Below are 11638 nucleotides of genomic sequence, written 5' to 3' on the forward strand. Positions count from 1 at the left end.
TCCCTACTAGCGTGCTCACCTCACCCCAAATTTTGGTATCATCAACAAATTTAAACAGGTTTCTTTTCACCCTGTCGTCCAAATCACTGATAAAGAAATTGAACAGTGCGGGCCTAAGGGCTGAGCCCTGGGGGACTCCGCTGCCCACTTCAACCCAGGTTGAATATGACCCGTCCACCACCACCCTCTGTGTATGACCCTTCAGCCAATCTGCAATCTATCTGACTGTGTAGGCATCAGTGCTACAGTCACCTAGTTTTTTAATGAGGATGGGGTGGGAGACGGTGTCAAAGGCCTTGCTGAAGTCCAGAAAGACTACGTCCACGGCAACACTTGCATCCAGTGCTTTTGTGTTCTTTCGGTGTTCCATCTCTTTGGCTTCCCTAGCATCTTTTTAGCTTTATGACTATGAAAAAAATCCTGCTAAGGGGAGTCTCTCTCTCACTTTAATTGCAAGTAATAGCTTTACTCACTATGCCAGTCTGTATCTCTTCTTAAGGACGATGCACTGGAGAAGAAAAAACGAAGAACAAGCTTGGTCAGGCAAAGGATAGACCTGAAGTAGGTATACATTTCTTAAAATGTATCAAACCTTGGGTGCCCCATATTTTGAAACCATTTTAAAGCTTTCTGCATCAACATTTAATGTTAAAACTAGGTTAAGCTTTAAAAACTCATGTCGGCAGCACTTAATGGTCTGAACAGAATAGCTATGTTTTCTTTTAGGGTGGATTAGGAAAGATCAGTCTGTTTTGAGGGTTTTGTACACCTCTGACCTGTGCTTCAGGGGAAGATGTTATAATCCAGGGCTAGTGCCCTCAACAGTGGCAGGGAGCTGCCATTCTTGCAGCTGTCATCCTTGTGCTCCCTCTAAATTGGCCCTTGAGGCTAGTGCCTGCGTTGCCCAACCCGTTTGCACTACTAGTGTAATCTGACCACATTGTCAATACTGCATTTAGCTAGGCAGTATTGTGCTATAGACCAGTGGTGGCTGACCTTTTTTTGTCAGGCATGGTACAAAGTAAGCCCTACCTTGTCCTGGAGTGCCACCCCAGTAATCTTTCCCTGCTCTTCCTGGTCCCTGTCTGGTCTGTCTCTGTTCCCCACTGCCTCTTGCATCTGCCACATTCGCCATAGAGGCTACCCATGCTGCTAGCAGGATGCCTGCCATGGTTTTGCTATAGAAGGAATTTCATGAACCCTGGTGCATAAGTTCAATGTGAAGTAATTATTTGGAAGTTAACACTATTATGAATGTAGGTGACTTGATTCACATATGCATAATTGACTCTGATTATAGAGTAAGTTATCATGCCACATTATCTCAAGTATTGTCTTTATTCCCCCATCCCCCAGGGAAATTATTTTCTATTTTAAATTCACTTACTCTCTTTGGAGAGGCCTATCCATGCTCTGGCATAGTCTAGTCCTGGGAGGCTGAGGAGAACCACAGTACAGTGTTTTTCAAACTGCTCCTGATTTCCCCCAACTGGCTTGCACTAAGAGCAGGTCTTAGGCAGAGCCCCTTCCTGCCACTAAAGTGGCATCCATATTGTTCTGTCAGCCAGTCACAGGACAGAAGCTTGGAGCAGTCCCTCCAGGAGAAAGTCGGGTTCTGCTGCATTAGAGGGGCTTTAAACATAAATGCACCGAAAGTATTGCTGGTAGAACTGGAGCAAATTAAGCTTTGTAGTGTAGATTGAGCCTTGGGTTCTTTGGCCTGGAAGAGCAGGATCTCAACATACTTGAGTACCATTTATCTAGGGATCTGATTGTTAACATCCGACCAAATTTATAGAAAAGTGCTGATTATTTTCAGTTCTGAAGTGGCATTTGTGAACTACCAGAATACCCAAAATAAACTTGAAGCCGTGAGTTTAAAAGTATAACTACTGTTTGAGTGTCTTTGGAAGGTATTGGCCAGATGGAGCAGCCAGGACCCTTTTTTTCAGTGTGTTGAGATGATTCAAATGTCATTGCTGTCCTCTCTTTCTGAACAAAGTCAGCTTGTCCTCATGCATTTCTCTCCAGTAAAGCACAGGGCAAGCAAGGCAATAAACAGCTATATGTGAGTGTTAGGGGAGGTGGGGGAAGGGTGCTTGGTAGTGTTATGATGGCTCAGTTTAATCTTGTAGCTTTGTAACTCTAGATACTGCATTTGTTTGGGTTTTTTGTTACTAGTGAGAGGTTCTTCCAAAAGGTGGAGAGGGAACCAGTTTTAACTGATGGGCTCCATCTAGTGGGGATAGACTGTCATTCTTACCCATTTAATATCTGCCTGTGCCACAGGCAGCGGTATAACATGGCGATACCCGACTTGGCTTTAAAATCCCCAGTTTGGGTATCAATGACTAGCTAAAATCCAATGGGAATTCCATGCTTTTATAACTAGCTTGTTTTTGGTATACCAACTAATTTTAAAGGTACCTCTGGTACATTTATGTTACCTGTAAATGAGAGAGCTTAGTATGTTCTCTCAGATGTAGCTTTAATCTCTAAAATCTGAATTCTCTTCTTAGTCTTAATCTCTTAAGAGGCCATACCACTGGAGTCTGAAACCAGGCAAAATGGGGAAGAAATATTGCTAAAGCCCATTTGTCAGATCTTACTGGGTGTTAACTCAGGCTGTTGTGAGGACTAACCAGCAGGGAAAGTTGTACAGTTTTTGGGGGTTTTTTTAAACATGGAAATATTACTGAATATTGTAATGTATTATGGCAGGTGCCTCCTGCCAAAGCAGGGTTGGCTTCATAGAAACAACATGGAAAAGACAACACACACCACTGCCTAGCCTCAGTCATTTCACTTTTTTTAGGGCTCTGGCCAGTATAGTTAAAGAAACATGGCTTTCACCTCCTGATTAGGAATCCCTAGCATGGAAGAAGGGGCTATTTCTCTATATTACTTGCTGTATATACTACTCTTCTGTTTAGTAGAGGACATTTTAAAACCAAATTGGTAGGATTTTTACTAGTTACTAAAGTCTAAAGAAATTGTACCTCTCCATTTTTATTGTGAATTACTTTTGTGTTCAGTAAAAATGGTTATGAGCTTTCTGTATCCGGATGCTTGCAGAGGTGTGACCAGAGAGCAACCACTGAAAGGTGGAATTCTCAAAAGCCCCCTGGAATAATGTATCCCTGAGATTCACTTAAATACTTTTGAAAATCCTACCTTTTATAAAGTAATGAGGGGCTTTTTCCTTTTTAACTATTACTGATTTAATGGGGGACTAGAGAAGTACTTAAAGAAGTTTTTGCAGCAGTTGTATATTCCTGAAGAATTCTATAGTCTTTAAAAATGCATTGCATGAGAATTAAATAGTAGGAAGTGAAGAGAAATGGGTAAGAGGATGAGAGAGAGCCAAAACAGGCCCATGTGTATGTGTCTCTAATTATTAATTATACTGCAAATAACAAATATCTGCATTGGTTCAATATTCTACTTTTAATGAAATTTATACAGGCTTGTTTTTCATAACTGTGCCACAAACTCTTCATATATTTTGTACACGTCACCTTGTAGGGAGGATTCTTACAAGTTTGAAACTTCATCAGACCCTGGAAGTCGCACAGAGGTAAAGTTGGGGCAAAAATGTCTAGGAACCTAATTGGAGTATGACTTATTTTACGTAAAGATGATCATCTGGCAAATGATGGCTGGGAGTTGCTTTCAGTAGGCTGCATTTCTTACTATAGAAGAGGCAAAAATGCTCTTTTGAAATGGGGGTTGAAATGGCTCCCAATAAGCTAGAATCAGACATCGAGTAAACAGACTTTTGAAAACCAGGGATTTGATACCCTTGTCTCTCTTTGTAGGAGTGGGTATAGATGCAGTTGTGCCATAATTGTTACCTGGTGAAACTAGTTACAGGTTAGGGTACTTGTTATGATTTCCTGTGACAGAATTAGTTGTTTTATTTATGAGGTGTTGGGGTTTTTTTTGTTTTTTTTTGTTTTTTAATGGATTGTAAGGAAATATAACATTTAACAGCTTTATTGTATACAAAAGTTGCAAAGAATTACTCAGAAGCTAGGAGGTACCAGAAATAAGGCTGCCTGTACAACTTGAATTTGGTCCCTTTTGTGCATGTGCATGTTAAGTCTCTAATTACATGATGACATACTTTTTTTTTCCACAGACCCCCTGCTTCCTTTAGTATGCCTGGAAAACTGGCTGTGGGGATAAGATGAGATTGTACAAGGGAGGCTGTATTCTGTAAGACTTCTGCCTTGCTTGTAACACAAGCTGGAAGGTGTGGAGTGAATAAGACAATTTTAGGAGAAGTAGTGGTCTCCTATTTATAAAAGACAGTTGATTGCTTGACTAAAATCTTATTTGTCAATGCTGAACACTAACTTCCATTGTAGCTGAATGTGAGCTGTGCTTCAGAGATGCAAAGAGCTGTATAACGCTGAGTACTTGGCTGGTGTTGGGGGAATGGGGTCTAGAGGATCTCAGGTCAAGCTCCTAAAATTAAAGGGTTACTTTTTTGTCTTTCCCTTTTTTGGGGTGGGGGGAGGGAGGATGGGGTGTTTGGAGGACAATGCTGTCTCATTCAACAGGAGTAAGTAATTGTTTGAAAAACTCTGATACTATTGTGATGAGTGACATGGAAAAGCCCCATGAGGAGACTAAGAATTTAACTTTAAGAATTGGCTTTGAGTGCCATACAGTAGACAACACCTCGGCTTGCATATGGAAGAAGAAGACCTTTATTAAGTGTGCACCTATCCTTCTGTGCACTGAAATGACAGGGCCTTCATTTAAAAACAAAAACAAAGAAAGTATGATCATGTAATGTAGTGTGAGCCCAATTAAGACGACCTTAATTCTGGCACTTCCTCCTTGGAGCGCCTGCCTCTGCAACCTTATACTGATTCTGTGTGTACTGTCAAACTGGCCTCCACTAGCCAAGATCAGTTTACTAAATATCATTGCTCAAAGAGCTTTCGTCGTAAGAAAAGAGCTCTACTACGGCATCTGTTACTTGCAATACTTCCGTTGCAACTGCAGCAACCAGAAATGTCTTCGTGATTTCAGTCATGTCATTACTTTTATTTTGATTTACATGGAGCTCTGAAAATATGTTAAGCTACATTCACTAAATGTACATTAGCTCTTCTAAACTTGGTTTCATACATAGCTCCTACCCCATCATGGTCTGTTGTTCTTTCTTCACATTGTCTGCCATTAAACTAGACTTCCCACAACTCTCAATATTGCCGCTAGCTGTCAGCATAAATCCCTCCTTTGACAGATGCTACGCTATTTTTAGATAAGCATACCTACTTTTATCTAATAAAATTAGAACACTTATTCTGTGGGATATTGGAACTTTGAAATGTGGTTTCTTCTTTTTTTTTAGGTCACTGAAGCAAAACAAAAAATTCTTGGCCAAAGGTACAGGACCATATATGTACTTGCATCTTGCATGATAAAGAACACAATGCTTTTTATAATTTCTCTGTTAATTAGGAACAAAAAGGAAAGTGCCAATCTATTTTTATGTATTTAATGTTTTTTTCCTTAAAGATAGTAGTTCTGGAGACCTTACAGATATCTAAGTAGTTTGTCACAAATGGGAATATATGTAAGAGTTGATGAAAAGATGGTAGTTAAGACTGGTGAATTCTGCTCACTTTTAACAATGGGATTCCTCTTACGAACATCATATTTACCCAAATCCAAAATGATTTTGAATTTTTAAAATTACTTGCAATAATTAGATTCTATACATAGAAATTGTTATAATTTTCCATGTAGAGAACTTAATTATTGGAGGGTCATCTTAAATTCATCCTTGCCACCACTGCAGTGGGGAAAGTGTGGCAGATGGCAGGCAGGCAGTGGGCGTAGAGAGGGGTGGTAGGGGCAAGCAGCTTGCTCCCTACTGCTTGGGCCCCTGTCCCCACTCCCTCATTCCCCATCCCCGCCACTTCCCCTTGCTCCAGCACCAGCAGACTCCATAGCAGTGTTGTTAATTTTCTTTGATTAGTTGTAATGTACACAATTTTGGGTTACTTAACAGGGTTTATGAAAATGGAAGTGCAAAACGAGAATCAAGCAAAGTCGGTAGAAGACTGGTAGGTAGCTCATAATTTCCTGTGGCAAAGTACTTGTGTAGAAAATATTGTCTATGGAGCAATAAACATGGCTTGTTTCTACACCTAAATAAATAATTAGGCTTTTCCCAAGACATTAACTGGGAAACCTCCTGTTCCCATTCAGAGTTACTCCCTCCAAACTTTCCCCTCCCTTCACAAAGATGTTATGGGCTCTAGTACTTGTGACCAGAAACTTTCTGCACAGCTCTTGACCACCACTGAACTTGTTTTCTTGTGCCTGGGACTCTGGATTGAAACTGAGGCAACTAATTTGTAAAAAGGCTGACTGGGCCCAGCATGGAGCAAGGGCCTAGAATGAATGATAAAGGTGGAGAGAAGACCTGGTTCTTGTTGATGTGTGGACTGATGGTGCTGCTTAATGGCCTGTGACTTGGAAGGGCTATGAGGGTGTCAGTCCAACACTCTTCGTTAGCCTTAAGGTCGCATGCACATTTTTGAAGAGGCAGCAAACCTGCAAAATCTTCCTTTCGTGACATGACGGTGGTGTATCAGTGCTGTACTGTTGCAGGTCAGAAGTTCTCTGCAAAAAGAAATTCCCAGTTTTTCATAATACAGCAAGTGGAAGTAGAGAGCTTGCTGCAACTCCCTGATCCTCAGGATAGCTGTGTCCCTAGCTAAGACTAGCCTCAAGGTTGTCCTAAATAGTGCTAGTTAGCAGCTGACTCCAGGGCTATTTACCTGCTCATAATAACCAGAGCAACAGTATCACTTTGGCTACATTGCTTTGCAGTCCTGCATTGTTGGGGTGCTACTGCAGAAGGCAGACACTTAATGCTGTGCACTAGCTGCAAAATCCCTTGTGCTGTATTGTCTACTTGCCTCTTTCCACTGCTGCAGTGGCCCAAAGAGGACTGGTTCCACTCTTCTGTCTAGAACTGACCTCTACTATTTGTGATTGCTGTAACCAGAGATTAAAGGGGAAAAATACTGTTTTCACATTGGTCAGGGTGCCAAAGGCACCAATTAGCATCATACAGCTGGTTTCTCATAGCAATAAGGGAGTACGTATGTGTGTAGGGGAAGTGGGGTTTAAAAAAATAAAAGCTATTACAAAAACAAGACTGGTGGGAGAAGAGGTTGTTGTAGCATCTCATCTCTTACTGCTGTTCTGACCCAGACTAAACAGCTAGCTATTTAATTCTTTTGAATGAGTTGTATGGGTTGTGCTAAGCTGGGTGTTTTTAACTAGCCCAGTAGCAAATGGTAGTGCAGTACTTCTGGGGAAAGTTAGAACTGACTTCTTAGTATCTTTAGTCTGATTATAGGAAGCATCTTTTCTCTGAAAGTAACCATGAAACTACAAGCAATAGTCAGAGTGAAAAAAGCTGGATCCTTGATTCTCAGAAAAAACCATTGCCGAAAAATCAGGACTATACTCGGAGAAGGCCAAGGCTCAGAAGTAAGTTGAAAGGTGAGTGCTATATGTTGTGTGGCATACTCTACAGTGAAGTAGAACAGAAGACTGAGTCCAAGTCAGGGTTACTCAGCCTTTGTGGGACTGAGGCTCCATCTAAGCAGTGCTGAAATCCTGTTGGTTCACCAGTAGGCTAGGATAGGACACCTGCTTATCCATGACTTGAGTGGGAGTGTATCTGCCATGCAAAATGCTTGTTTGTAATCTGTGTGAGATGAGAGAGAGCAGCTCAGGTAGTGATGGTTTAAAGTGCTACTTTTTATTTTTTGCCCAGCAAAAATGAGATGGTCTTTCCTTGTGGTCTGTAGATCCAGTTGCAATTTTTCATTGCTTTGTCCTGTTCACAAAATGTATCTCTGAGATGTGCATCTTCAGACCCTGGGGAAGCTAATGCAGAAGGAAGTTGCCATCTTCCTTACTTACGTAGATTTACAAGTGCCTATCCTCTGCTTTAGGTAGTCTTGTGAGAAAAAAATAATATGGACATTATAAGCTTTGATGGTGTCTCCCACTTAAAAGTTTGTTGCATATTAGGTCAGTTATCAGGTTAAAGATGGGCTGTAAATATAACCTCTTCAGGTTATATTCAACTATAACATCTGTTTTCCCATCTTGTTGCATGAAGTCTGTGCAGGTACTCATAGACACTCTGTGGGGGTTTTGAAAAAGAAAGGAAGGTGATTGGTAGGGAGGGAAGAGCTTTAGGTTGAGTTCAGTGGTGGTTCTTTATCTTTGTTCCAGTTTCTGTATCTGTCTGCCAGAATTCAGATGAGTCTTTCAGGTAAACAGCAAGGTCTACCTCTTTCTTCAGGTGTAGAGTGGCAGCAGTCTTAATGTAACTTGTGATTTGTATTATTAGGCAATTGGGGGAAATACATAAGCATGATATTAAGCCTTGTAAGTTTTAAGAAAATAAAGCTGTCTCATGAGGTTTTAATTTGACTGGTACAATGTCAGCAGCAATGGAGTCACCTTTGTGCATGTTTGTGGGTTTTTTTTCTTGCAGTGTTGCCGTTGTCATCTGCAAGTAGTGGCAGTGATTACCAGACAAAGAAAGTAAGAAACTATTCTGATACTTGGACTGCACCTCTACCAAAGCATTACTTATATGAAGTACATTTATGTGCAATTTTGAATTACTGCTTTTTAGTCAAGGTTATAGGTTAATATTAAAATGCATCTACAACAACCTGGTTTTGAAGGGACATGTATTGCTTAATTTACACAACTAGAGTAAAGCTAGACACTCTAGCTAACTGTCTATAGATTCCATATCAAAGTATGCACAGGTGCTTGTAGTCCAGGAAACCCTTCTAAATGTTACCTAGTTAATCCACTGCTATGCTCTTTGAATTTTTTCCAGCTACAGTTGCAGTAGGAGTGTGTTCACTACAAGCATCTTTATTTACTAAATGTAGCTGAAAATACATACATCTTTGAAAGGTTAGAGGTGTAGGGTTTTTATTCTGTTCTAGCTTTTTTTTTCTGTCTTCAATTTAAGTCATAGCACAAAAGGGAAAGTGTAAAGTGCTCTCAAACAAGTTTCCTTTTATTTTATTTTATCTGTAATTTTGGGAAACGGGGCAAAAACAAGCATGCATAATTCAAAACTGGGGAGACTTCTGAAGGTCACATTTCATTCCAGAAAAACATTGAAGAGTTGGAGCCTATTCCAAAACCTGAAAATACTGTTACACTTTGTCCCCGCTTCCTTTTCATCATCTGGAGAGGAGGCTTCATGCCGCCTTCTTCTATCTGGTAGTAGACTTGTTCTCTGTTAGGCAGTTTTTTGGGCCCATATTCCCAGACATCCCCATGCTCCCTGTATTGATTGTGATCTCACTCAGTGGCTCAATAACGCTGAACACAAGTTAGGCTGTAGAGCAGGGGCAGACAGTTATTTTGAGCAGAGGGCTGCTTATTGAGTTTTGGCAAGCCATCGAGGGCCACATGACAGGCAGCCCAGGGCAGATAAAAATTTTAGAAAATTAATATTAAGGGGCCCTGCAGGCCAGATAGAATGGCTTGGAGGGCTGGATCCAGCTCATGGGCCACATTTTGCCCATTCCTGCTGTAGAGGTTGCATAGTAGGGAAATAAATGTGCAAAACTGATGGCACTTGGTCATCATGAGAGTCTAAGCAACACTGTATAATGTCCAAGGGACTTGTGAATGCATCGTAAATAATGTTATGTGTTTGTTTGTTTGTTTGTTTGTTTGTTTGTTTGTTTCCCCCAGATTCCTTAAGTATTTCTTTCCCCCTGCTCTTGGTTTAACATAGTGAGTCATATGAACAGTGACCTGTACGTGCTAAAAAGCAAATGTTAGGGGTGCATTTTAATTTTAAGTACACAAATCTCCTTGAAAGTCAAAGGTGTCCCTGCCCCCTTGCATGAGTCATTCAGTGCATCTCCCTGTAAAAGCCTCTCTAGAGGAAAGGAAAACCTGTGCAATGCTACTATTTGTTACAGTGTATAAACAAAATAAGTTTTTAAAATGCATCTGTGTTTTAGGTTGGTGTTTCCAGGCCGAGAGTTCACCAGGATATACTGAGGAAAGAAACTAAATCCAGTACAGCAATGCTTGATTTGTCTGCAGTGAGATCTGGTATTTGAGGGTCTTTTCCCGCCCCCCCCCCATACAATCTACTAAAAAAGTTTGTGCATATGCATGGCCTCCCCCACGTCTTTCCCATTAATCTACTAACTTCTGGTGTTTCTTTTAGCAGCTGGAATGCTTCACTAGTGTTTGTATGTAAAGTGTTTTGAAGAGGATAAACACCAGGCAGTTGCTTACTGTTGTACTTTCATGGTGCATAGATTCCATCCCTCCAGACTACTTGGTTCAAGTCTTTGCTCAAAAAAGGCTTCGTTCTGTTTTGCATTTATTCTTTGTGCCAGGCTAGTTTTGCTCATTCTCAAACTTCCATTAGTAATGGTTTGGGGGAAGCAGTTACATGAAGGCTTTGGCATTTAATCCATGGGAATTAACATACTCCGTTCCTAAGTTTTATGTAAATTTTAGAATTCTTTTCCCTGCATAGGGTTCTTCCATTGTAAAGAGGTTATTCAAGTGTCTTAGGATGTGTATACAAACTCCTCCCTTTTCTTCCTCCCCCTCCCAAACCTTATCACAGTGCTTGTCTCTTAGTGTTACTAATACTTTCTGCTGGTTTGAAATCCTTGCAAACTGAAAGAATTTATTGCTGTCTACTATTTCTTTTTCATGTTCTCTCGCTTCTGTTGCAGGTATTGGTTTTCCATAAACAGTCCTATTATAATTTTATTATGTTGGAAACGAGTGTGGTATAATGCATTACAGCAGTGGTTCTCGGCCTTTTTCGCACTGGGACCCAGTAGTATAACTATCAGCTTGCCATGACCCACACCCTCCCGGTCTCTGACACACTGTGGGTCAGTCTTGCCCTCTCCTCCTTGGACCTCCCCACAACCCTTTAAATTTTCTTGCAACCCACAGGTTGAGAAACACTGCATTTATAGCATCTTAAACATCAATGTTTAGGTTTAGATGATATCATTAGTCTTCTATTCATTGGCTCTGTTGGAACATCATTCCTTGTCTTTCAGCTCTTGCATGCACTTTAATACCTAAAGATGTGGTAGCTTCTCTGGTACCATGGTCCTTTTGAGGTATTAATCAATCGGCTCTCAACCTTATTAGGCTCAAAACATCCCTTGGAAGATGCCAGCTCTTAGCTTTCGCTAATTTTTTGATGATGCAAAAACAATAAAGAAGTTTCTCTGTTGTGTTTTTTAACAACAAAACTTGGATATCAACAGGTCAAACTTGGACATCAGGTTTTGACACCTTGGATTCCTACTTGAAGCCTCTGGGTGTTTCCTGTGAATCATTTCCATATGTTTGCACACTTAATGCTAATATTGTGCATCACCCTGCAGCAACCTTAAAAGGAGTTTGCTGCACCCCAGGGTACACCATCACCCTTGTTGAGGATCACTATATTAGTCATGTCTGTATGTAGTGCTATATACTAATATACCATATTTTATCACATACCACATACCCCCCCAAATAAGACATGCACCATGTTTTTGGTTTTTTTGAAAGGCAGAAT

The 11638-nt window shown here is 40.7% G+C and overlaps 1 protein-coding gene across 1 annotated transcript in view; it reads left to right on the forward strand.

The window, feature by feature from the left end:
• SYCP2L (synaptonemal complex protein 2 like) overlaps positions 1-11638 on the forward strand; it is a 51990-nt gene that overhangs the window by 23486 nt on the left and 16866 nt on the right. Inside the window, exons 21-27 of the mRNA XM_019543223.1 lie at positions 500-561; positions 3526-3577; positions 5369-5403; positions 6032-6086; positions 7383-7539; positions 8549-8598; positions 10056-10149. Coding sequence (XP_019398768.1) covers positions 500-561; positions 3526-3577; positions 5369-5403; positions 6032-6086; positions 7383-7539; positions 8549-8598; positions 10056-10149 — 505 coding nt within the window. The remainder of the gene's footprint in view (positions 1-499; positions 562-3525; positions 3578-5368; positions 5404-6031; positions 6087-7382; positions 7540-8548; positions 8599-10055; positions 10150-11638) is intronic.

This window comes from Crocodylus porosus, unplaced genomic scaffold, assembly GCF_001723895.1.
Source record: "Crocodylus porosus isolate Cpor-Errol unplaced genomic scaffold, CroPor_comp1, whole genome shotgun sequence".
In the NCBI taxonomy this organism is placed as follows: Eukaryota; Metazoa; Chordata; order Crocodylia; family Crocodylidae; genus Crocodylus; species Crocodylus porosus.